We start from the raw sequence: 26,092 nt of genomic DNA, 5'->3' as shown, positions 1-26,092 counted from the left end.
AGAAGTGCTCTGGGGGGCAAATAACGCTATATGTCTGCCCCCCCAGCGCTTCTAAATACTTATGCCACAGCAGCACTATGTATGAAAAGTATTGTATCAGCATCATTGGGCCGTCCGGCTGCTGGTCTGAAGCGCCGCTGCTAGATATACTTTTCACATATAGCTCTGCGGTGGCATATTATGACAAATGCGCTGGGGGGGGCACATTATACATACGCTGCGGGGGGTATATACATATCTTTATTAATGCACTGCGGGGGGCATATTATAAATGTGCTGGGAGGCTAGATATATAGGCTATATATCTGCCCACCATGCAGCGCTATATATCTTGCCCCCCCACAGCGCTTTTAATATAGATATGACCCCCCCCCCCCCCCCGCTGCCACTCACAATGTTCATTTTAAAAACCCTGCTGGGAGCCCTGAATGGCTCCTCGGTACTGGCCATTCAGGGCTCCAGGCGGGGGATTTAAAAATGAAAAGTAAAAACACAGGATACAGTGCAGGGTTGTGGATCATGCCGCTCGCTCCCCTGCTTTATAACTTCTGATTGCATTGGGTCTCAGAAGTGAAACCCGGTGCGATCAATCCCTCAGCCCCTGTACTACAACCCCAATCATGGAACAGACTCTGTTCCATGATGGGGGTAGTAGTACAAGCACTAATGTAGCCTCCCCAGTCGCCTACAGACTCCTGCAGCCAGGAACTATTACTCCCATCATGGAAACAAGTCTGTTCCATGAGGGGAGTAGTAGTAGTCCTGGCTGCGGGAGTCTGTAGGTGGCTGACTTTTCATACTAACGGATGAAAAACTGATGCAAAAGGATGGAACAGAATGTCATCCGTTAGTAGTATGGTCCATTTAGGAAGCAGTGATGGGAGAAAAGCGGGACAGAAGTAAACGGCCATGTGATCCTAGCCTTACATGGTAGTAATTTCTAACTTTATCTGTGATTTATTCAATATTTATTGCACAATTTTATTTGTGGGATTCCTAACATAATCAATCCACTTTCAGACTTTTTTTCCCCCCTCTGGTCTGTAGAATATTGTCGCTATGGCTGGCAGCCTCAGTGTCAGAATGCATGCTCAAATGGTATTCCCAAATTGTGAAAGTGTGTTATTTCTTAAATAAAATCGTTATGGTGCACAGAGCAGATTTTACACCCAACTCAATTTTTCAGGAATTCAGCAAATGCATTGGAAATGTCATGCTTTTGCATGGCTGGTTGTTGGGGTGGTGTTTCTTGCCTCAGATTTGCATAAACCTGAAGAGCCACTGTTTATTCCCACATTTTTTGTACCTTCCGGTGTGGACAAAAAACCCTTGTGTGACAAAAAAAAAAAGAACATTTTAGTAAATAACACATGAAAAAAAGAAGAGGACAAAAAAAAAAAAAAAAACCCTGACAGACGAAAACCCTACACTCTTAGTAAATCAGGGCCAATAAGTTCTATTTATTACACATCAGACCAACTTAAAAAAAATATTCTTGGCTGATGGTTAACGCAGATGAAGTAAAGCAAAGGGTTAATCCGTCTTTATTGAAAGATTCGCACATTAGATTAAGTGCTCCGGAGGAGCTGATGTCTGTCTTCCTCCCTTCTCTTCTGCAGTACATGTAATGTGCGAATCTTCAATAAAGATGGATTAACCCTTTGCAACTAATGTGGTGAGTGCAACGTATATATTTCCTTAGAAAGAAGAGAATGTCCAGCACCAGACTCGTGCAAGGAACTTCATTAGGTTGCCATGGGAAATGACAGGAACACAAGTAATGACACGTTTCGTCCCACAGGGCCTTAGTCTTAGCCTTTGACTAAGGCCCTGTGGGCCAAAACGCGTCACATTACTTGAGTTCCTGTAGTTTCCCATGGCAACCTAATAAAGAAGTTCCTTGCACGAGTCTGGCGCTGGACATTCTCTTCTTTCTATGTGCTAAGTGGACTAGTCCTGGTCCAGTCCGAGCGCAATCCCAAGGGTGAGCTGGATACAACTCTTTTGCTGTTTCTATATATTTTCTTATTTTGACTCAAAGCCCAAAATATGTTTCGTAACAGAATACAGCCTAAAAATTGTGGTATTTTGGACTATAAATGGCCCCAAAAATTAAGCTCTGTAAAAATGACGGCCATACAATTAATTTCATGTGCGCACAAACATTTTACTACCGAGCTCAATAAACAGTTGTTTTATGATTCAAAAATGGCCCAAAATACTATGTGGGAACAATCCTGAAGTCAGGGACTATGTCAAGGTGACCAAAATGATTCTGACTGCCGATCAACATATATACTAATACTGAGATATTTATATGTCATTTCTAATGCTGAAGGAAAAAGATATTTGTTGAACTATGCACCACTTTCCTGCGTTTGCAAACTGTTAGTGACGGAATAACCTTGGATCAACGCCAGACGGCACAAGATGGAAGTCAAAACATTTGAGGAAGATGCAGATTGTATAAGAAGGGCAAAGAACTGGAATTTTCCGGTATTAGAGTGAGAGGGTTGCATAGATGAACTTTGGTCAAGAAAGAAATTAATGGACACTAGATGTGCTAATATATACGGACACAATATATTTAAACAACTAATCAGAATGTAATATGCTAATTGTGATGTCATAATTCATCCTCCTTCTTTGTACAATGTAAAAATTTACTTCCTGTAATAAACAGAACTTCTTAGGGGCAGCTCCTTTGAGTATGCTGAAAAAGGAGATATTATACCAACATCCTGTGTCTGGTGTAAATCCCTTGTGCCGGCCCTCAGCTATAAGCAGAAGCAGTCACTCACATATTAATGCCTCACCTCGGTCAATCCTTAACAACTGTGCCCCCATGAATCTTGTCACCCATTACACACTTGTCATTGTGTGGTTCATGGTGGTCAATCCCTATGTTTGTCAGCCATATATACATATAAAATTATAGGCATTATAGAGTAAGATACAAATGTAGACTTGGCATCTGTTGGGTCATCGGTTTATTTTAGCAATACATATGCATATACAGATACCACTAAACGCTGGAATAATTTTTACACTGAATCATAATGTAATACGTCATATGAAAAATAGGAAGATCAAAAAGGTACAGTAATTCCCTACAGAAGTCTATAGTTGTCTACACAATCATCCTCCCTGACCTAGTGGTGGACGACATTCGATATAGTAATTTACAAAGATTAGTTTGACGTAACCAAGTAATCCTTCCAGCACCAGTGAATACTAATAAAAAGCTGCCAGACTACTCAGGTACTACAGTCTCTAGAACATATAAAGATAAGTGTAAATCATTTATATGACTTTGGTTAATAATATATGTAGGAATCAGAATATTGCATTAACACATATGGGAGTTATTTTAGGAGGTGATGATCTGGGGCCTATGAGAAGGCACATCCCCATCTTCTAATTTTATCCTGATAGCTGTTTGAACATGTAAAGCAGATTTCAGTCCTCTAATACCTCACGGGGCTTTACATTAGAACTGCCATTAGATGAATCTAGACCACACACATGGTGATGATCAGAGAAGGTCATTGGGAATTATTAATGCACCAGTAATGATAGCAGACATGATCAGGAGCCATTCCTTCTTATAGATATGTGCTGCAAGGATCCTGCAGATGGGCTTATATATTACTTGTGTGTTTCTATAAGGCAGCTCAGTGAACTCCATCACTTTTGTAAATCCTCTATAATCGCACAAGAAGGAATCCTTCAAGCCTAAGCTGTAATCTCTGATTCTTTATTCATGTCTCCCAGAATGACTTTACAAGTTCTCTCCTCCTTTCAATGTCGGAGATCATTTCTTACGGTAACTACCAGGAGTACATTAATGGCAATGTATATTACACAGGACCAGCTTCAAAGTTATTGGTCAACAAACTTATACAGCAACGATGTATACACTTATCCAGCAGCAAAATATAGGAATATTTAAATGGGTATTACCATTTTTTTTAAAAAGGATATTCAATAAAATGTCTGATAGTTAAAGGGGTTATCCAGGGATTGAATAATCAAAGACCGCTCCCCGTCTGTCTCCAGGTTGTGGAGACAGACAAGGAGTGGTCTTTTAAAGAAAATAGGTCTGTTTTTTTTGATTCCTGGATTACAAGGGTCCAACCTCAGGAATACTCGTGTCAAAATTAGGGATCGACCGATATCGTTTTTTTTTCGGGCCGATACCGATAATCGGTGGAGGTTAGGGCCGATAGACGACAACTTATACTGATATTCTGGTATAAGTTATTGGCTATTTATCCCCCTGCGACACCGCTGCAGATCATTGATTTAAAGCGGGCGCTTTAAATCAATTCACTGCAGTGGCTTTTGCGGTGCAATAGGCCGCCGCCGCCACTCGCTTCTCTCCCCCTGCCTGTCCGGGGGTCCTGAGACCTATCACCACCACCGCTCCCCCCACCGCCGTGCCGCACTGCACCCCCGACCTGCCGTTCCGCACCCGCGACCGACCCCCGGACCCGCCGCACCGCGACCGACGCCCCGCACCGCACCGGCCCCATTGCCTCCCCCATCCCCGGTTTTATAATTACCTGTTCCCGGGGTCCACTCCACATCTGGGTCCGGTGGCGTCCTCCTGAGCTGTCACTGTGCGCGCTGACGGTGTCGTCATTGCGCACAGCGTAACGCAGGACGCAGCAGGAGCAAGAAGTAGTATGGGCCCCGGGAACAGGTAATTATAAAACCGGGGATGGGGGATGCAATGGGGCAGGGGCGGTGCGGTGGGGGGTGCGACACGGTGTGGCGGGTCGGGGGCGGTCGCGGTGCGGTGGGCCGGGTGGGGGTTTGGGGTGTGCGGGGGCGACGCATTATTGTCAAGGTAATTGCCAATACCGATAATGCCCAAAATCGTGATTATCGGCCGATAATATCGGCCATACCGATAAACGGTCGATCCCTAGTCAAAATTATCCAGGTGGGAAAGGATTGGAAAAGAACCTATACTCTTCTGTGCGAGTTATTAAAATAGTGAAGAGATATATATACATATACACATAAAAGAAGCAAACTGTTTTCAGTCCGGCACTGCAGGGGTGTACTGTGTGAATCCCATTTAGTAGCACAGATCGTCGGATTAGCGTTAGGCTAGGGAGCTGCTAGTGCTGGTGGTGCAGGTAAGGAAGGCACAAAACGCTGATATATAACGTAAGAAAGAGAGGAACCGCACTCACCAGCCTTTCCATGCAGATATTCTTTATTCCTTTAAAGAAATAGAACGGTGCACACAATGGTGCAGAGCAGTCGGCTAGGACGCCGGGAGCACTCACAGGTCCTAGCTGACTGCTCTGCACCGTTGTGTGCAGCGTTCAATTTTGATCAAGCAACAAAGAATATCTGCATGGAAAGGCTGGTGAGTGCGGTTCTTCTCTTTCTTACGTTATTAAAATAGCTAAATCATTCTCCACGCTTTCCTTAATAGAGTACTCCAGGTTAGGGAATTTTATTGTCTATCTTAAAGGAGTATTCCAGTGCAAAATAACTTATCCCCGAACCAAAAGGATAGGGGATAAGTTATAGATTGAGGGGGGTTCGAGCACTGGGGCCCCCCAGGATCTCTTGGACGGGACAACGGCAGTCTGCAGGAAGTGAAGTTTTGTCCCCAGCAGAAAGCAGCGGCAGACACGCCCCCTCCATGTATCTCTATGTGGTACATGGAGGGGGCGTGTCGGCCGCTGCGTCATGCGGGGACGGAATGCCCCCTTTCCAGCATACTGCCGCTGCCCTGTCCAGGAGATCCCGGGGGGCCCCAGCGCTCCGACCCCCCGCTATCCATAACTTATAAGTTATATTGCACTAAAGATGTCCTTTAAGGATAGGGGATAAGTGTCAGATCACGGGGAGGGGGTCTGACCGCTGGGAACCCTGCGATCTCCCGTATGCTGCCCCGGCTCTCTGCATGGACACGCCCCTACATGCATCTCTATGGCAGATTCGGAGCACTGTACTCGTGTATCTCTGGCTGTCCCATAGAGATGCATGATGGCCAGCGCTTTGTGCAGTGGTGGACACACCTCCATTTATAAGGAGAGCCGGGGCGCCATATGGGAGATTGCAGGGGCTCCCATTAGTCATAACCCCGCAATCTGACATGTATCCCCTATATTTCCCTAACCTGGAGTACTCTTTTAACATAGGTGAGGGTACCAGGAGGTGAGACACACACCCATCAGACATTTGTGGTATATGCCATTTGTTTACGGTTTAGAACTAACTGATAATCTGGCAATCTTGCAAAATTGAACATGGGAAACTAGAATCCTATAAATAATCTTGTAGCTGTGCCTGGGTATCTGTGAGAATGAGTGGGGATTCCATACATTCACATGTTAGAAATACCAAATAGCATTTAATAGGGACCTAGCCATTCCATAACTACAAATATAGCAGCGGTAGTGGCTGCTATAGAGCTTTTTAGTCCTGTAGATGGAAAAAGCAAAAATAAGATTTTCAGCATTTCAAAATAACTTAGCAATTTTTTTTTAAAGTAATAAAATAAAAAACATAAAATTGTGTATTTCTGGAATTGTACAGACCCTAAAGATTGAGCTGTAGAGCACTTCACCCAACACTTAGCATTGTGTATAGATATCTCAAGTTTTCATTCAGCTGCTTAGCCATTGCCAACAATAAACTGTTCTTTTAGGGGACATTTATTAAACCTTAAAGGGGTACTCCGGTGGAAAACTTTTTTTTTTTTCAATGAACTGGTGCAAGAATGTTAAACAGATTTGTAAATTACTTTCAGTACTTTTTAGCAGCTGTTTGCTAGAGAGGAAAATCTTTATTTTTTAAATTTCTTTTTTGTCTTGTCCACAGTGCTCTCTGCTGACACCTGATGCCCATATCAGGAACTGTCCAGAGCAGGAGAAAATCTCCATAGCAAACCTATGCTGCTTTGGACAGTTCCTGATATTGACAGAGGTGTAAGCAGAGAGCACTGTGGACAACACAAAAAAGTAATTCAAAAAGTAAAGAATTTCCTCTGTAGCATACAGCTGCTAAAAAGTACTAAAAGGATTAAGATTTTTTAATAGAAGTAATTTACAAATTTGTTTAACTTTCTGGCACCAGTTAATAAAAAAAAAAGTTTTCCACTGGATTACCCCTTTAAGGAACCCATCATGTTGGGAATGCTGTCAATGAGTGATAAGACTGCTTATTCTGGGCTTAGGAGTCCCGTAGGTGGCCCTACTCTGTGACTGACACATATCTTTGCATGCCTTTATATTTAGGGAATGCTGTTAATGAGTGATAAGTCTGCTCATCCAGGTCTTAGGAGTCCCGTAGGTGGCCCTACTCTGTGACTGACACATATCTTTGCATGCCTTTATATTTAGGGAATGCTGTTAATGAGTGATAAGTCTGCTCATCCAGGTCTTAGGAGTCCAGTAGGCGGTCCTACTCTGTGACTGACACATAGCTTTGCATGCATTCACATACAGGGAATGCTGTCAATGAGTGATAAGACTGCTTATGCTGGGCTTAGGAGTCCAGTGGGTGCTGATTCTATTCCTAAAAATTTGAGCAGCTCCTCCTACTGTGTACCATGCTGTCTGTTAGATTTAAATTTGAACCTAACAGGTTCAATTTTAATAAATTATGGATACAAATGTTTTACTCTTTTCAGTCCAAATTGAATTTTGTTGGCTTTCTGGTCAATGCTCTGTGGAAACTTTTCGTAAACTAATGACACTAACTGGAGAGTCAATGTGCCCAGTGGACCTCATGCGGGCCAGTTGGGTCATCTCTAGCTCAGAGCTTTATGTCTCCGTTTAGTCTATTAGCAAAGTGGGGCTTGTAAACCCTTCTGAGGGGATGGCAGGGCAGAAATCGCTTTAACTACAAGAGGTGCTCTGGGAGGTAAACAGAACTAATAGTAATGTGATCATTGGGTTGTAAAATATACCAATTCTTGCCAGTGTCTCTCTGTGAGGTTAACCTTCACAGCGCAACTCATTGTGTCTGTAGGGAAATGTCTGCATGAATTAATGTGATTTCTGCATGTCCACCAATCTAGGACTAGGAACACAGCCAAGGGGGCACTTGGGTGTTGTATCTGCTTCCACACGACTGTCTGAGGTCCAGTTTGCAATCTGCCATAGGAGGGATTGTTATTGTCTGGCTACAAATAACTGTATTGGCTGACATTTGATGTCATTTCCCCTAACCTCCATTAGAAGTCTAATGTGGCTTAAAAATATATTATAGCCTCAGCTTCTCCCCCATATTCATGAACTCATAAGCAAACATTTATGTACAACTTTCTATAACTAAACCTATAAAGTTTGGTTTGCAACCCTATTGCTTACTTCTATCATGCTGTTTTTTCCTGTATGATGTCATTGGAAAAATCTCTTTAAACAAATAGTTAAACAGAACAAATGAAAAAAAAAAAAAATATATATATATATATATATATATATATATATTCTTATACAAGGGTTCATTCAGTGTAATTGTAATCCTATTACAGTTCTGGAATGCTTAGCTATATATTTACCTTATTAAGTCAGCAGAAACTAAGCTTTAAAAAGCATTAAAAGAGCCTGCACTGCCTATTCCTGTGTGTATTATGTGTGATAACAACGACTGCGCGACACGTGACTTACACACAGACTACAGACGCACAACAATATAGGTCAGCAGTAACTGGAATGCCATGAATTGCAAATACTATAACTTTAGTGAAGCCTATCCAACTTATGGCCATGTTCCACATACAGCTGTCTGCGCCTGTATGGCCTGGATCATGAAGTCCTGTTCTATCTAATATGGAATATAAACAGATAGATAGAACTTTCAGAAGCTTTTATTATGATACTTTTTTATACTATTATTTATAGATTGTTGAGTGAGTTTACTTTTTTTGTATGTCTTATTACTTACTCGAGGATTTTACTGCTTTTCTACTTCACTCTGTACTTTCAAGCCTCCCCCATATAAAGTATATATACTCATAAGCCAAAGCATATACATATAAAACTAGCCGAGTACCCAGCGCTGCCCGGTTTTTCCTACCATGTCCTTGCGGGGGAGGAAAAGCAACAAAGGAGCAAGCTTTTGTCCTCATATCTCGTCCTTGAATCTTGACCCCCATATCCCCTCCTGATATCCCAACCCCAAATCCCCTCCTCATATTCTGACCTCATAGTCTGTCCTCATAACCCATCCCCATATGTAATCCTCTTTTTCTAATGTACCGCATCGGGTGACACCCTGCCTGGCACTAAATAGCTGCACTCCAACTATCCCGCAACAACCCATCCACCCTCCTCCTCCTCAGAAATTAAAAAATATTAAAAACATACTATGCCATGCACCATGAATATCTGTACTCTGGAGGCTTTTTGGTTTAATTTTGAGCCCCCAATTTGTGACGTTGGTGGGCGGAGTGTTGCGCCGCTGCGCTGAGGCCGGAGTTTACGTCAGGAAGGAAGACAGCGCAGCACCAACAGGCACATAACAGTCAAGCCACAAAAAAATAAAAATAAAAAACGCTCGGTACGTTACCCACCCCATAATGTGCATGAAGCTGTATTACTATTGATGTTTTATTTTTTTAAGGATTAATGTTTGTGCCACATATGGGTTATTTATATAGTCTGCAAAAATTCTTACACAATAATTTTGTGCCTAATTCTATTTTAACAAAACATTCATTTTAAAATTTAGAGGGTACACCAGCATGTAAGTGTCCTAAAATGTGAATTATCATCCTTAAAATTTATAGTTATTAGTTATATAATTATTTTTTTCTATAATTAACATTAAAGAGGTATTATAGGAAAAAACTTTTTTTTATATATCAACTGGCTCCAGAAAGTTAAACAGATTTGTAAATTACTTCTATTAAAAAATCTTAATCCTTTCAGTACATAGGACCTTCTGAAGTTAAGGTTGTTCTTTTCTGTCTAAATCCTCTCTGATGACACCTGTCTCGGGAAACGCCCAGTTTAGAAGAGGTTTGCTATGGGGATTTGCTTCTAAACTGGGCATTTCCCGAGACAGGTGTCATCAGAGAGGACTTAGACAGAAAAGAACAACTTTAACTTCTGAAGCTTATAAGTACTGAAAGGATTAAGATTTTTTAATAGAAGTAATTTACAAATCTGTTTAACTTTCTGGAGCCAGTTGATACATAAAAAAAAAAGTTTTTTCCTGGATAACCCCTTTAATGTAGTAGCTTTGTTTCATGATGCAGAAGGCGTTGGGCAGTGCAACCTTTCCATAAACTAGGAGTAGATGGGTGAAGCCCATTTTCACAGTCATTTTAAAGGGGTACTCCGGTGGAAAACTATTTTTTTTTAAATCAATTGGTGCCAGAAATTTAAACAGATATGTAAATTGCTTCTATTAAAAAAAAATCTTTATCCTTCCGGTACTTATCAGCTGCTGTATACTACAGAGGAATTTATTTTCTCTCTGTCCACAGTGCACTCTGCTGACACCTCTGCCCATGTCAGGAACTGTCCAGAGCAGCATATGTTTGCTATGGGGTTTTTCTCCTGCTCTGGACAGTTCCTGACATGGACAGAGGTGTCAGCAGAGAGCACCGTGGACAGACAGAAAATAAATTCAAAAACAAAAGAACTTCCTCTGTAGTTTTCAGCAGCTGATAAGTAATGGAAGGATTAAGATTTATAGATTAAATAGAAGTAATTTACAAATCTGTTTAACTTTCTGGCACCAGTTGAATTGTTTTCCAGCGGAGAACCCCTTTAACAGTAGTTCAGCTTTGTCCTCATAGGTGGATGTGCTTTAAATAAACAAAGATTCTGGAAGAGAACCCTAGAGGTTTCCACATTACAGGACCCCAGGGATGTAAGATTTGTTGTTAGTTTTACCTGATGATATATTGTATTCTCTGTTACCTAACATTATGGGCTTTCAACAAAGAACCAAGGCAGGTAGACATGATGGAGGAGATTTACCAAAACCTGTGCAGAGGAAAAGTTGCCCAGTTGCCCATAGCAACCAATCAGATCGCTTCTTTCATTTTGCAGAGGCCTTGTTAAAAATGAAAGTAGTGATCTGATTGGTTGCTATGGGCAACTGGGCTACTTTTCCTCTGCACAGGTTTTGATAAATCTCCACCGATGTTCCTGACGAATCTATTCCTGACCCCTCTGTCTCAAAGGATAAAAGCTAAAATATCAGCTTTGTGTCTTCATTGAAGTGATGAGGAGCACTGACCATACTGTGGTATGATTATAGTAAATATCAGTGAATATTCCACATGTTAACAAGAGCAAGGTGATGAGTATATATCAGTGGTCTTTAAACTCTGGACCTCCAGATGTTGCAAAAACTACATCTCCCAGGATGCCCGGACAGCCGCTGGCTGTCCGGGCATGCTGGGAGTTGTAGTTTTTCAAGAAGCACTCCTGTTCTTTTCCCCCAATATAATGCACCATCATCCTCACTAGTCGTACAGCATCATTTGTGTTATTCTAGTACAGATGCATACATGCATGCACTTCATTACTGTAACTGGGTCATGTGGTCACCAGTCTGAAAACACACAGAAAATCACAGCAGCAGAGGAAGTGTTCAGTCCTGGGTCAGCTGACTTCCTGTGGACTAAAGATCCCCTCCCCACTCAGCTTCACCTGTATACTGCTACTACTGCAGCCATCCCTATGGGTTCTGCATATATAGTAGTTACACCTAGAGATCGTCCGATTATCGGTTTGGCTGATATTATCGGCCGATATTCACGATTTTGGACGTTATCGGCAATTCCCTTGCCAATAATGCCCCGCCGCCACCGCTGCCCCATTGCCTCCCCCATCTCTGGTTTTATAATTACCTGTTCCCGGGGTCCGCGCTACTTCTGGCTCCTGCGGTGTCCTGCGCTAGTGCTGTGCGCTGCGCAATGACGAGTGATGTCCTCAACGCGACGTCACCGTCTGTGCGCACAGTGACAGCTCAGGACGCCGCCAGAGCCAGAAATAGCGCAGACCCCGGGAACAGGTAATTATAAAACCGGGGATGGGGGAGGCAATGGGGCAGCGGTGGTGGTTGGACTCAGGACCGGCAGGGGGAGAGAAGCGGGCGGCGGCGGTCTCTGGCCAGAGGATAGGCGGCGGTGGTGGTAGGACTCGGGAGGACCCCAGGACCGGCAGGGAGAGAGAAGCGGGTGGCGGCGGCAGTCTCTGGCCCCGCAAAAGCAGCTGCAGTTCATTGATTTAAAGCGCCCGCTTTAAATCATTGATCTGCAGCGGCTTCTGCAGGGCCGGGGGGGGGGTGAGAAATAGCTGATAACTTATACCGGAATATCGGTATAAGTTATCGGCCTGAAAGTTCACAGATTATTGGTATCGGCCCTAAAAAATCAATGTACGTCGATCCCTAGCTACACCCCACCCCTAAAGCTGTATTCAGACTGAATTTTTGCCTTTTTTTTCTGGTTTTGCCATGTACTTTTTACAGCAGTTTTGAAAATTTGCAGCAAAGACATGGCCAAAAAGTGGTGAAATTGTGTAATAATGCAGTAAAAATGCAACATATAAACAAGGCCCGAAGAGTTGTTTTCATAAACCACCTCAGTTGTAATAATAGGTTAAATCACTTTCGCCTCATGACAATATTTAAAAAAAAAAAAAAAAAAAAATGCATTTGAATAAGAAAACCTATCAAAACTGTATGAATTTATAACCAATACACTTTAATAGGATTCTGCTGTCCAATTCACGCAGCAGAATTTCTGCTGCAGAATTTCCGCTGCAGGAAATCCATTGAAATGACTGGGCAATTCATTTCTGCAGAATTTTCATGTAGAATTCGGTGCAGAAATTCTGCCCTGTGAACATAGCCTCATAGGTGTCAGCGGTTTAGGCTTCTGGTTGCAAAGTCTAGCCACGTGATAAGGTTGGTCTCATTAGGTGAACTGCAGGGATGAGACTCCATCCTCTCTCTAAAAAGACACAGAAGTCATGGAAAATGTAGGCAGCATGAGGAAATCATTTCTGCTCTGAAACAGAAACCAACATGGCTCAAAACCCATGCCTGCCACATCAGCTAAAAGAGGTAAGCACAAAGCGTATACAATAACCTGTTTAAAGTGAAATCCTGAAGGCTACCGCTTCACACAATTTATTTATAGGTGCACAGTTTGAAATCTATGTTATCTCTCTGTGCTTAGATTTAAAGGGGTACTCCACTGCTCAGCGTTTGGAACAAAATGTTCCGTACACTTAGAGCCAGCGCCGGGAGCTTGTGATGTCATAGCCCTATCCCCTCAATGCAAGTCTATGGGAGGGGGCGTAACGGCCGTCACGCCCCCTCCCATAGACTTGCATTGAGGGGCAGGGCATGATGTAATGAGGGGCGGCTCTATGATGTCACAAGCTCCCGGCGCCGGCTCTAAGTGTACATAACATTTTGTTCCAAACGCTGAGCAGCGGAGTACCCCTTTAAGCTACAATATACGATATGTCTCTAGTAGTTCTGCACAATTTATTGCAAAAACTATTGGGATATAAGCGAAATCCGGCAACTATTGCTTTGTATTTGGAATGGACATGAAGTGGGGGAATGGACATGACATAGGGGAGATTGGACATAAAATAGAGGGAATGGTCATGAAATGGGGGGGATTTGGACATGAAATGGGGGAATTGGTCATGAATTGGGGGGATATGGACATGAAATGGGGGAATTGGTCATGAAATGGGGGGATATGGACATGAAATGGGGGAATTGGTCATGAATTGGGGGGATATGGACATGAAATGGGGGAATTGGTCATGAAATGGGGGGATATGGACATGAAATGGGGGAATTGGTCATGAATTGGGGGGATATGGACATGAAATGGGGGAATTGGTCATGAATTGGGGGGATATGGACATGAAATGGGGGAATTGGTCATGAAATGGGGGGATTTGGACATGAAATGGGGAAATTGGTCATGAAAATACTCCCACTTTACACCAAGGTCTTCCCATTTTTTTTTTTACTTTTTTGAGTCTGAAGTCATGAATCTCCCCCACAGATTCCGCTAATTCCTAATAGCAGACAATGTAAAAGGAGCGCCTTCTGTGCAGCTCCAATTAAAAAAAATGAGGCAATGTACCAACAATGTTATAAAATACATTATTAAAGAATTGTCAAGAAAAGCATGAAATGCATGAATGAGCGGGAGGATGGGACGTATTATATTAGAATTTTACAGTTAACAATGTGATTACACAGTTCAATACATTTAGGCTAAACAAGCCATATAATATTAGTAACAGTACGGTAAAAATATTTTCCAACTGGGAACATAAATCTATAATAAATTCATCATATTAAATGATATCTGTTTAAACGTTAAGCTTTATGACAAGCACAACATTTCTCATGGGAATCCAAGTAATGATTTTCCACCACAACCATAAAAAACGACAGAGTGTAACAAATGATGGTCAGAATGTGAACGAATATAATTCATAGTTCTGAAAAGTTTGGCAGAAACACTTGTCACTATTGAAATGGAGGAAATGTAAGAGACTACCCCTGTTATTAGAAGAGGAGATGGAAGATGCAAAGGGTTCGCAGCTGTCAAGAAGGGCCCGTTTACATAGAGCATTTAGCAGTTTCTGTATCTACATATTGTTGTATATTTATCAAAACTTGTGCAGAGGAAGAGTGGTGCAGTTGCCCATAGCAACCAATCAGCTTGCTTCTTTCATTTTCAAAGAGTCCTGTGAAAAATGAAAGAAGCAATCCGATTGGTTGCTATTAGCAACGGCACCACTCTTCCTCTACACAGGTTTTGATAAATCTCCCCCATTGTAAGCAAGTAGCTGGTAAAATGGTGGATGGAAGGTATCCCTTCTTCCCTCAGTGCCGTAAGACTGGGGTTTGGGTCTGGCTTTTGGGAGTGACGGAGGGTCCTGGAGATAAAGTCACTCCTGAACCTGATCTCACAGGAGTGTGGGCGCTGAGAGCAGCAGAGAGGAGTTGGTCTGAAGGAAGACCGGTTTGCCTTAAAGGGGTACTCCACTGGAAAACATTTTCTTTCAAATCAACTGGTGTCAGAAAGTTAAAACAGATTTGTAAATTAAAAATGTCAAAGAAAGGGGAACTTGCACTCACAACCATGTAGTAGACTTTAATCCACGGGACCTCCGTGCGGCAGGGAGAGTTTGGGATGGGAGCGCTCAGAGGCTAACAGCCGTTTTCACACACACCTGTGTGTGAAAACAGCTGTTAGCCTCTGAGCGCTCCCATCCCAAAATCTCCCTGCCGCACGTAGGTCCTGTGGATTAAAGGGGTATTCCAGGCCAAAACTTTTTTTTATATATCAACTGGCTCCGGAAAGTTAAACAGATTTGTAAATTACTTCTATTAAAAAAATCTTAATCCTTCCAATAGTTATTAGCTTCTGAAGTTGAGTTGCTGTTTTCTGTCTAACTGCTTTCTGATGACTCACGTCCCGGGAGCTGTCCAGCTGCTATGGGGATATTCTCCCATCATGCACAGCTCCCGGGACGTGACATCATCATTGAGCAGTTAGGCAGAAAACTTCAGAAGCTATTAACTATTGGAAGGATTAAGATCTGTTTAACTTTCCGGAGCCAGTTGATATATAAAAAAAAGTTTTTGTCTGGAATACCCCTTTAAAGTCTACTACATGGTTGGTGAGTGCAAGTTCATCTTTCTTTGACATTTTTGGATTGCTTGCTATTTTTCTAAGAATTTAGCACCCCACCAGTATATACATTATCAGCTACGGCCACTGGACACTTATCAGACTGTGCGAATATATTATTACTACAGGCAGAATATAGTAAGACTGTGCCTTCTGTTTCCTTCTCAGATGTTAGATTTGTAAATTACTTCTGTTAAAAAATCCCAATCCTTCCAGTACTTCTAATACACAGGAAGTACTCCAGATTTGTAATTGACCTCTATTAAAATATCTCAATCCTTCCAGTACTTATCAGTTGCTGTACGCTCCACAGGAAGTTTTTCTTTTTGAATTTCCTTTCTGCCTGACCACAGTGCTCTTTGCTGACACCTCTGTCAATTTCAGTAACTGTCCAGAGTAGGAGCAAATCCTCATAGCAAACCTCTCCTGCTCTGGACAGTTCCTGACATGGACAGAGGTGTCAGCAGAGAGCACTGTGGTCAGGCAGAAAGGAAATTCAAAAAGAAAAGAACTTCCTGTGGAGCATACAGCAGCTGATAAGTACTGGAAGGATTGAGATTTTTTAATAGAGGTCAATTACAAATCTGTTTAACTTTCTGGCACCAGTTGATTTGAAAGAAAATGTTTTCCAGTGGAGTACCCCTTTTAAATATGTTGGATACTGATAAACTGTATCAAAAAGATTGTCTTTTGGGACTAAACCTGTCAAGTTTTGGGTGAGAAACTCAGTAGTTCATGTAAAGAACCTGATTTGAAGAATGTTTGAGTTTCTATAATACTGCTGCAAATGGAATTTATTGCTGGATGTAAATTATAACAATAAACCCAAGACTACTGAACGGAGACCCCTGCCTGTTTGCATGCTGACAAGACTGTTTGAAGGGTCCCGTTCTACAATATGTAGTGGCTGATTACCAGGGCAACTAGCAAATTGTCCTTGGCATCTGGATTTTGCCTTGGCCCCTTTCATATGGATAGTATTATTGTTGTTAAATATTCCTTATCTTTACTGTTTATTTTATTACTTTAAGCCATGAAGTGTTCATTTTAATTAAAATTCATTTTGTTGAATTTTCTAAATTTATCCCGATTATCTAGAATTACAACTATCACCCAAGACATATAAAACTTTTTAATATAGTGTTTTCACTAATTGTACTGGCTTCAGGGTGTTTATGCTTAAAACACACCTAACAGGAAGTTGTGTAGTTCTATCATTTTCATTGTGGTATTGTCTCAGCAGCTCCCCAACTCCTAATTCCATCCCTAGACAATGCATAAACATGTGGTGTTGTCTCAGGAAACTTGGCTGAATCTGGTCACTGAGCTCAAGCCTCCATCCCTGAGTGATGCCACCATCTTTGACCAGCCCCTGCAGCCCATTACCACCTCTTCCCAATCCACACAACTTTGTAATGCACATGTATATATGTATATTTGTTTTACTTGTCAGAGAAAAATTTAAGTTTATTGGGACATTTTAGCAGAATAAGGTGTTTTTATTTCATGCTTCCTTTTGAAAAACAAGGTGGGTCGATAAATGCAGCAGCTGCTGGCAGACTTTTTAAAGGGGTACTCCGCCCCTACACATCTAATCCCCCTATCCAAAGGTCCCGCCGCTGGGGCATTCTTTTAGCGCTTCGGGTGCAGCGCTGGAGGCTCGTGACGTCACGGTCACGCCCCACTTGTGATGTCACGGCCATGCCCCCTCAATGCAAGTCTTTGGGAGGGGGCATGACAGCCGCCACGCCCCCTCCCATAGACTTGCATTGAGGGGGCATGGCCGTGACGTCACGAACCTCTGCCCCGCATCGCTAGTCATCCGGCACGGAGCGAAGTTTGCTCCGTGCACTGGATGTCTGGGGTACTGCAGCCAGGATAGCAGGGGTCCCCAGCGGCGGGACCCCCGTGATCAGACATCTTATCCTCTAGATAAGGCATAAGATGTCTAGGGGTGGAGTACCCTATTAAAGGTATGTTTACATACGGCATATTTTCTGCAACTAAGCTACAGCAGACTTGCAACAGAATTTTAAATTCATTGACTTTATTTTGGTGCAGAAACACTGCACATTTTCATCTACTAATCTTTCTTCAACTGGACTGTTGCAGAACATTTACAGTGTTTCTCAGCCAAAACCAACCAATGTAGTTAAAATGAGTTGCAGCATTAGTAATTAAAGCCACAGCTTTAGGTGGGGAACTGGCAAGAGTGCTGGGGAAGGGAAGTAGACAGGATTGGAGAGGTGTCAGAAAGAGCTGAGGGACGCAATGCATTCTGGGAATTGTAGTATTGCGCAACTGCACAACCAAAGCGTACACTGATCGTCTGAAAGGAGGCACAAACCCAAAAAACCCATGCTGGGCATGGGCATGCTGGGAGTTGTAGTTTTGCAACAACTGAAGACACTCTGGTTCGGAAACACTGCATTAAATGATGTTCTAGAGAGTTGTTTGTTTCATAATTTTGCTACAACAAAACTCACAGTAACACAGGCGCAGTGTTAGGCCCGGCCGTCAAACTCTCTCTTTTTTGGAGTTTGACAGCCGTCATTTTGACGGGTCATAACAGGCAATAAACGGGTCCCGATGGACCCCATTATAGTCAATGGGGTCCATCGGGCGCCGCTATTTAGCCGAAGAAAAAGACGGTGCAAGCACTATTTTTTCTCCAGCTATTTGCGATCCTAAAATAACGGGCTTCACACTGCTGGAGACAAGCGGCAGTGTGAATGTAGCCTTAGATACAGTCATCCACCCCTGAAGTATTTCTCACAGAAAAGGATTGCAGTAACACATATTTTGCTATACACATGTTTATTCCCTTTGTGTATATTGGAATTAAACAAAAAATGGGGGGAAAAAAGGCAAATTGGACATAATGTTACACCAAACTCCAAAAATGGGCTGGACAAAATTATTGGCACCGTTTAAAAATTGTGGAAAAATAAGACTTTCCCTCAGTGCCGTAAGACTTTCAAGCATGTGATGCTCCTTTACACTCACCTGGTGTAAGTAACAGGTGTGGGCAATATAAAAATCACACCTGAAAGCAGAAAAAAATGAGAGAAGTTCACTTTGTCTTTGTGTGTCTGTGTGTGCCACACTAAGCATGGACAACAGAAAGGAGAAGAGAACTGTCTGAGGACTTGAGAACCAAAATTGTGGAAAAATATCAACAATTTCAAGGTTACAAGTCTATCTCCAGAGATCTAGATTTGCCTTTGTCCACAGTGCGCAACATTATCAAGAAGTTTGCAACCCATGGCACTGTAGCTAATCTCCCTGGGCATGGAAAGAAGAGCAAAATTGATGAAAGGTGTCAATGCAGGATAGTCTGGATGGTGGCTAAGCAGCCCCAAACAAGTTCCAAAGATATTTAAGCTGCCCTACAGGCACAGAGCATCAGTGTCAGCGCGAACTATCAGTCAACATTTAAATTAAATGAAATGCTATGGCAGGAGACCCAGGAGGACCCCACTGCTGACACCGAGAAATAAAAAAAGCAAGACTAGATTTTGACAAAATGAACTTTAGAAAGCCAAAATCCTTCTGGGAAAACATCTTGTGAACAGATGAGATCAAGATAGAGCTTTTAGGTAAAGCACATCATTCTACTGTTTACCAGAAAGAGAATGAGGCCTACAAAGAAAAGAACACAGTACTTACAGTGAAATATGTTGGAGGTTCAATGATGTGTTGTGGATGTTTTGCCGCCTCTGGCATTGGGTACCTTGAATCATGAAATCTGAGGATTACCAATGGATTTTGGGTCGCACTTTACAGCCCAGTGTTAGAAAGCTGGGTTTGCATCAGAGATCTTGGGTTTTCCAGCAGGACAATGACCCCAAATATACGTCCAAAAACACCCAGAAATGGATGGCAACAAAGCGCCGGAGAGTTCTGAAGTGGCCAGCAATGAGTCCAGTTCTAAATCCCATTGAACACCTGTGGAAAGATCTTAAAATTGCTGTTTGGAAAAGGCGCCTTCCAATAGGCGAAACCTTGAGCAGTTTGCAAAGGAAGAGTGGTCCAACATTCCAGCTGAGAGGTGTAAGAAGCTTATTGATGGTTATAGGAAGCAACTGATTTCGGTGTGCAACCAAATATTGAGTTAAGGGTGCCAATAATTTTGTCCAGACCATTTTTGGAGTTTGGTGACATTATGTCCAATTTGCTTTTTTCCTCCCTTTTTTGGTTTTTTCCTTTTCTGTGAGAAATACTTCATTTTCTTGAAAAATTTCAGGGGTGCCAACTAGAGATGAGCAAACTTACAGTAAATTCGATTCATCACGAACTTCTCGGCGCGGTAATTGATGACTTTTCCTGCATAAATTAGTTCAGCTTTCAGGTGCTCCCGTGGGCTGGAAAAGGTGGATACAGTCCTAGGAGACTCTTTCCTCCGGAGCACCTGAAAGCTGAACTAATTTATGCAGGATAAGTCATCAACTGCCGAGCCAAGAAGTTTGTGACGAATAGAATTTACTGTAAGTTCGCTCATCTCTAGTGCCAACATTTACGGCCATGACTGTAGAAGAAAGAGCTATGATACGATAAAGACTGCCTGTCTGCAATCCTGATGTGTCAAATTCAGTACATACAACAAATATCACTTCTGTAACATCTTTTATTTGTATGAATTTATTGATACATTTGCATGTTCAAACATTAGTCTCTTGATATTGAGTATATTGTGATCATGCTAGATAAACTATTATCTTTGTTGTATTGCAGTACGTAGGATTATGCTAGTTCTATCACAAGAGCAGCTGCACACCAAGAACATTCTGCTGTCCTCTGCAATGCAGGTTCTTGTACAGTATCAGCATCACACAGCAAGTACTATACATCTGAAATATTCCCTCATTCCCTGGTTCGCTGCAGTCTAGAAGCTGAAAAATGAAGCCACCTGGCCTGATTTTACTTTCATAAGAATATAAAATACAAGATTATGTGTTCTTCTGCCAAAAATTATGCAGAATTGTTGACATTATGAAAATGAATTGCTTGGATTTCAGAGATGCGTTTCATATAGAGGTTTGCTTTATACCATCATCATCCTCAATCAGTTTGCCAAGGCCTCCTACCATAGTGATATTTCAGCTTTATAACTCCAGTTTTCACAAAATATTAGGGAATTTCATCATTTTCATACAGTCAGTATGATGTCAGCTAAGTCACCTTTCATATTAGACTTCTGTAATATATATATACACAATGGGGGGTATTCATCAATTTTACCTGTTGACAGTTTCTTTTTACCCTTTTTTTTTCACTTTGGTTTTCGTGGACATGTACCAAATTTATCATTTGGTGGCAAGTTGTTAGTAATTTTGGCGCAAATGTTGAAATAATCTGTTCACAGCGCCTTTTACACAGAACTTACCGACACAGAGGACGCGTATTTTACCCTGTAGAGCAGCCATTTCGGAGTCCCTCCTGCAGTATATCAGCAAGCGACGTGAGTTATTTTCTTTTGTTGGGTATATATATATATATATATATATATATATATATATATATATATATATACATATATACACACACACAAATCAGCTCATTACATCACCTTCTCAGGCGATGTTCCCTGGTATCAGCTTAGCTCCATTTACGGAATATAAAAAGCTAATCGGGATTAATGCCAAGCCAGAACTCTCTCTCCAGAAGGAAAGAGTACCCATCTGCAGACAGCTGTTTCAGGGCCTTAGACCAACTGAACGGGATGAGTATTTAACTCAGGGAGAGTTCACCACTCCTGGTGTGACGGAGCTTTCAACGGCCACTAAGCACTCCGCAGGCATTCTGATGTAATGAGCTGATTTGCATATTCCCCTACCCAGAATGCCTACGGAGTGCTTAGTGGCCCTTGAAAGCTCCGTCACAAGGAGAGTCCGTGAACTCTCCCTGAGGAGAGGGGGAGAGAGAGGGGGAGAGAGAGAGGGGGGGGAGAGAGAGGGGGAGAGAGAGAGGGGGAGAGAGAGAGGGGGGGAGAGAGAGGGGGGGAGAGAGAGGGGGGGAGAGAGAGAGGGGGAGAGAGAGAGGGGGAGAGAGAGAGGGGGAGAGAGAGAGGGGGAGAGAGAGAGAGGGGGAGAGAGAGAGAGGGGGAGAGAGAGAGGGGGAGAGAGAGAGGGGGAGAGAGAGAGAGAGACACACACAAAAAGGCGACCGCAGCACTCCAATGCAATGTGCAAAAGTATTTATTCCAGGATTATTCGACGTTTCTGTGGCATTTTCAAGCGTGAAATATATATATCTCATGTGAAATGGATTTTATTTTTAACTTGAGTTTTTTTTTTTTTTTGGTTACTTTAGTGCAGTGGTCTTCAAACTGTGGCCCTCCAGATGTTGCAAAACTAAAACTCCCAGCATGCTGGGAGTTGTAGTTGTGCAACATTTGGAGGGCCACAGTTTGAAGACCGCTGCTTTAGTGCTTACCTTTCCTGAACCTGTGTGGCCATGTCCAATGCTGGACAACTATGTCGCAGGATAGTATTAGTATTGCGCAGCCCTGGACGACGGAGGTGTCGATGCTTTCACAAAAATCTTTTTTTTTATGTATTTTGACACCTTTACATTTTCTGACATTGCTCTGTGGGTTTTCCATGTACAAAATTTCTTGCCGGTGAATTGCGCCAAAAAACAAAAAAAAAAACCTAGAGGCGCAAAATTGCGCCAAAGATCGATTGGCGCAAATGATGAATTACTGACCAAAGTAAAAATCACACACAGGACCGTGTGATTTAGAGAAAGTTGTAAAAATGACAGTGGAGAAAATGCGCCAAACTTTGGTGCAAAAACTGCGCCAAAGTATTGCGCCAAAGTTACGTTAAAAAAAAAAAAACACATAAATCCTTTGATAAATACCCCCCAATATCACATACTGTACATATTCTACAGATCATTTCTAGTGGTGGGATATCACTTAAAAGGACTGCTTATTAAATATCCATTTGGGGTCTGAAAACTATTTAATTCTGGCAAAACCAGTCTCCCTCACAGGATAAGAAAAGAGAAAGAGAGCTAATTTGCATACTTATTTGAGGCAATGCTCCATGGGAAAAAGTCTCCATAATCCAACTGGGTCTTTTAAATGAGAGCCAGTACCTCACCCTCCACCTAGTGCTGCATTGGGGGCTAAAAACCCTTAATGGTCTATTCACACGTACAGTATTCTGCGCAGATTTGATGCACAGGATTTTCATCAGACATAAAAAAAAGCTAGACTACATTTTGCCAAAATGAACTTGAGTAAGCCAAAATCCTTCTGGGAAAACAGCATTAAAAACATTGGTCACTTACTTTAATTGCTTGCGTAGTTTCTGAGTTATGCCCGTTTTTTAAATCCATTGCTATTGTGCTACTGTGCTCAATTCCTCCTCAATAATCAATAATGAATATGCAAATATCTTCACTTTCACGTCACTAGGACATGAGAGCCTGCGGGGGTGAGCGCTCTCTGAGCACAGCACAGGGGGCCACTGCCTTCCGGATTTAGCGAGACAGAGCAGGGCTCTCACCCTCGGCAGGATCTCACGTCTTATTGACATTTGCATATTCATCACAGGGGCGGGCAGTGAATATTGTCTCGCTTTACGTGAAAGGCAGTGGCCCCTTCGCTCTGTTCCCTAAGAGTGAACACCTTTGCTTATTCATTACAGGGGTGGGCCAGGCGACGAATATTGAGGAGGCAGGGGAGCTCGACAAGCCGGCTCCCCTCCTCTATTGTGCACAGCAGTGCTACAGCAATAGATAAAAAAAATGGGCATAACTCTTATGCAACCAATTAAAGTAAATGACCAATGTTTGTTATTGCTGTTCACCTGTACTATAACCCTTTATATTGGGTTTTGCGCAGATGAACAGCCTGTCAGTTTCCCTTTAAACAATCTTAATACAAAATGAATAGAACCTGGAGCCTTGTGTTCCAATCCATAAGGCCACATTCTACCCTGGCATTCCTGTTGGTGCTAAAGATCTGTCAGGTAATGTCTGTGTTTCAGGTAAAAGTATTAATTGCGAGATCTGCGGTGTGATCACAAAACAATCAGCAAGTCCTTTATTATACCGGTGCTGGGAGAACAGAACATAATGCCGCTCATAGTTTTTACATGACAATAGAATTCTGTTAATTGTTTTTCTTTTTGGGCTTGGAAAACTATATTATTAAAATGGAGATTCTGCCAAAGAAAAACATTTCCTGGGAACGTTTCCTCCTACTGCTGTTTTCCATCTGTTATCATCATGACTGTATCGTTTAATGATCTATTATGGTACACATGTAAAAGGCTACTGGGGGGAGAGGGAGATAGATAGATAAAACATGAGAGATAGATATGAGATAGATATATAGATAGATAGATAAAAAAATGGAGGAAAACAGCACATCCAAAACAAGAAAACTGTTCAATGGTGCACGCAGAGTCCAGACCTTGGTCAGAGGTCCATGTGTAAAATGAAGAAAAATATTCGCAGCACACAAAATCGGTCAAAAAATCCAAAAGGTGATTTATTCCATCAAGAAAACATGAGTGTCATAGAACAACGTTTATCAGCTCTCCTGAGCTTGATAAATACCAGGAGAGCTGGTTGAAACGATGTTCTAGAACACTCATGTTTTCTTGATGGAAAAATTTACCTTTTGGATTTTTTGACCGATTTTGTGTGCTGCGGATATTTTTCTTTATTTTAGATATATATATATGAGATAGATAGATATGAGATAGATAGATAGATATGAGATAGATAGATAGATATGAGATAGATCTTCTAGGAGAACCGCACTCCTATGATGATTACGGGTGCAAGCTGGTCCAACCCGGGCAGGGTCCCCAAAATATAAGAAAAAATGCAGCAGCACTCCGTGATGGATGAAAAAAGTGGAGTTAGGCTTTATTCAACAAGTGCACTACATGATGTTTTGACCGTCTCACACTGGCTTGACAAAGACCGTGTGAGACGATCGAAACTTTGTGTATTGCACTTGATGAATAAAGCCTAACTCCACTTTTTTCATCCATCACGGAGTGCTGCTACATTTTTTCTTAGATAGATAGATAGATATGAGACAGATATGAGATAGATAGATCACCAAAAAGGCAGCAGCAACTCCAAATAAGGTGCAAAAAGGAAGTGTTTATTCACACAATGTGAGGCGACATTTCGGTTTGCTCACCAAACCATTTTCAACCATTTAGATAGATAGATATGAGATCGATAGATATGAGATAGATAGATATGAGATAGATATGAGATAGATATGATATGGATGGATAGATAGATTTGAGATAGATAATGGATAGATAGATATGAGATAGATAGAGATAGATATGATATGGATAGATAGATAGATATGAGATAGATAATGGATAGATAGCTAGATATGAGATAGATATGATATGGATAGATAGATATGAGATAGATAATGGATAATGGATAGATAGATATGAGATAGATAGATAGATATGAGATAGATAATGGATAGATAGCTAGATATGAGATAGAAATGATATGGATAGATAGATAGATATGAGATAGATAATGGATAGATAGATATGAGATAGATATGATATGGATAGATAGATAGATAGAGATGAGATAGATAATGGATAGATAGATATGCGATAGATATGAGATAAATAGATAGATATGAGATAGATATGATATGGATAGATAGATAGATATGAGATAGATAATGGATAGATAGATATGCGATAGATATGAGATAAATAGATAGATAGATATGATATTGATAGTTATAAGATGTATAGATAAAATATGGATAGCTAGATATTAGATAGATGTTATTTTAAGTAGCATTTTACAGGACTGTACATTATGATCCCATTAAATGATGTCACCTTGTTATTTCAGAAGGCTTATAATCCATGATGCTCTATGTTTGCCATTAGACTGCAGTCATTCCTGTTCAGGATTTCACACTCCTCCTGTTAATGATCTGTAAACTGTCAGAATAAGTAACTTAAACATATAAAACATCATCTGCTGTATGTAAAACACACAAATACCCTCAGGACTACTGACTGCCTTAATAGAGCACTGTGCCACAGTAATACTATTCATTACTAAATGCCTTAAAAGGATGCGTGATATTTTGCCACAAAAATGCCCCATGTTGTTGTAGTTTAGCAACAGCTGGAGGCACCCTAGTTGGGAGACACTGCCTTAGTAAACTGAATATGAGTGGATAATAGGGTGTTTGGACACTTTGCTTTTACCACCAGAATTTAGCTGTAATCTTTAAGAGACTGTGCATTTCCAAGCCATCCTAGAGCCCGCCGGATTCTGTGCGGAATGTCCGCCTATGTTTTTCAGGCATACATTCCACACATTTACAGCCATGTAAATCCATCCTAGGTGTATTTCCACACACAGAAATGCCACAAATTTAAAGCCCCATTG

At 41.7% G+C, this 26,092-nt stretch overlaps 1 protein-coding gene across 6 annotated transcripts in view; it reads right to left on the bottom strand.

Annotated features, from left to right (window-relative positions):
• The window catches only part of TNFAIP8L3 (TNF alpha induced protein 8 like 3), a 97,944-nt gene that overhangs the window by 19,365 nt on the left and 52,487 nt on the right, over positions 1-26,092 (bottom strand). Inside the window, exon 1 of one of the 6 annotated variants that reach the window (XM_056572305.1) lies at positions 25,531-25,552. The exons of 2 other annotated variants lie outside the window; for them this stretch is intronic. Coding sequence is in view for 2 of the 4 variants with exons in the window: in XM_056572302.1 (XP_056428277.1) it covers positions 10,878-10,911 (34 nt within the window). In the remaining 2 variants the exon portion in view is untranslated. Of the gene's footprint in view, positions 1-10,877; positions 10,998-25,530; positions 25,553-26,092 lie in introns of those variants that run through there. 3 more of the 6 variants (XM_056572302.1, XM_056572306.1, XM_056572304.1) reach the window with 3 other exon arrangements.

This window comes from Hyla sarda, chromosome 4 (assembly GCF_029499605.1).
Source record: "Hyla sarda isolate aHylSar1 chromosome 4, aHylSar1.hap1, whole genome shotgun sequence".
In the NCBI taxonomy this organism is placed as follows: domain Eukaryota; kingdom Metazoa; phylum Chordata; class Amphibia; order Anura; family Hylidae; genus Hyla; species Hyla sarda.
Note: the sequence above shows the minus strand (reverse complement) of the source record. Positions and strands in the feature narration are given on the sequence as shown.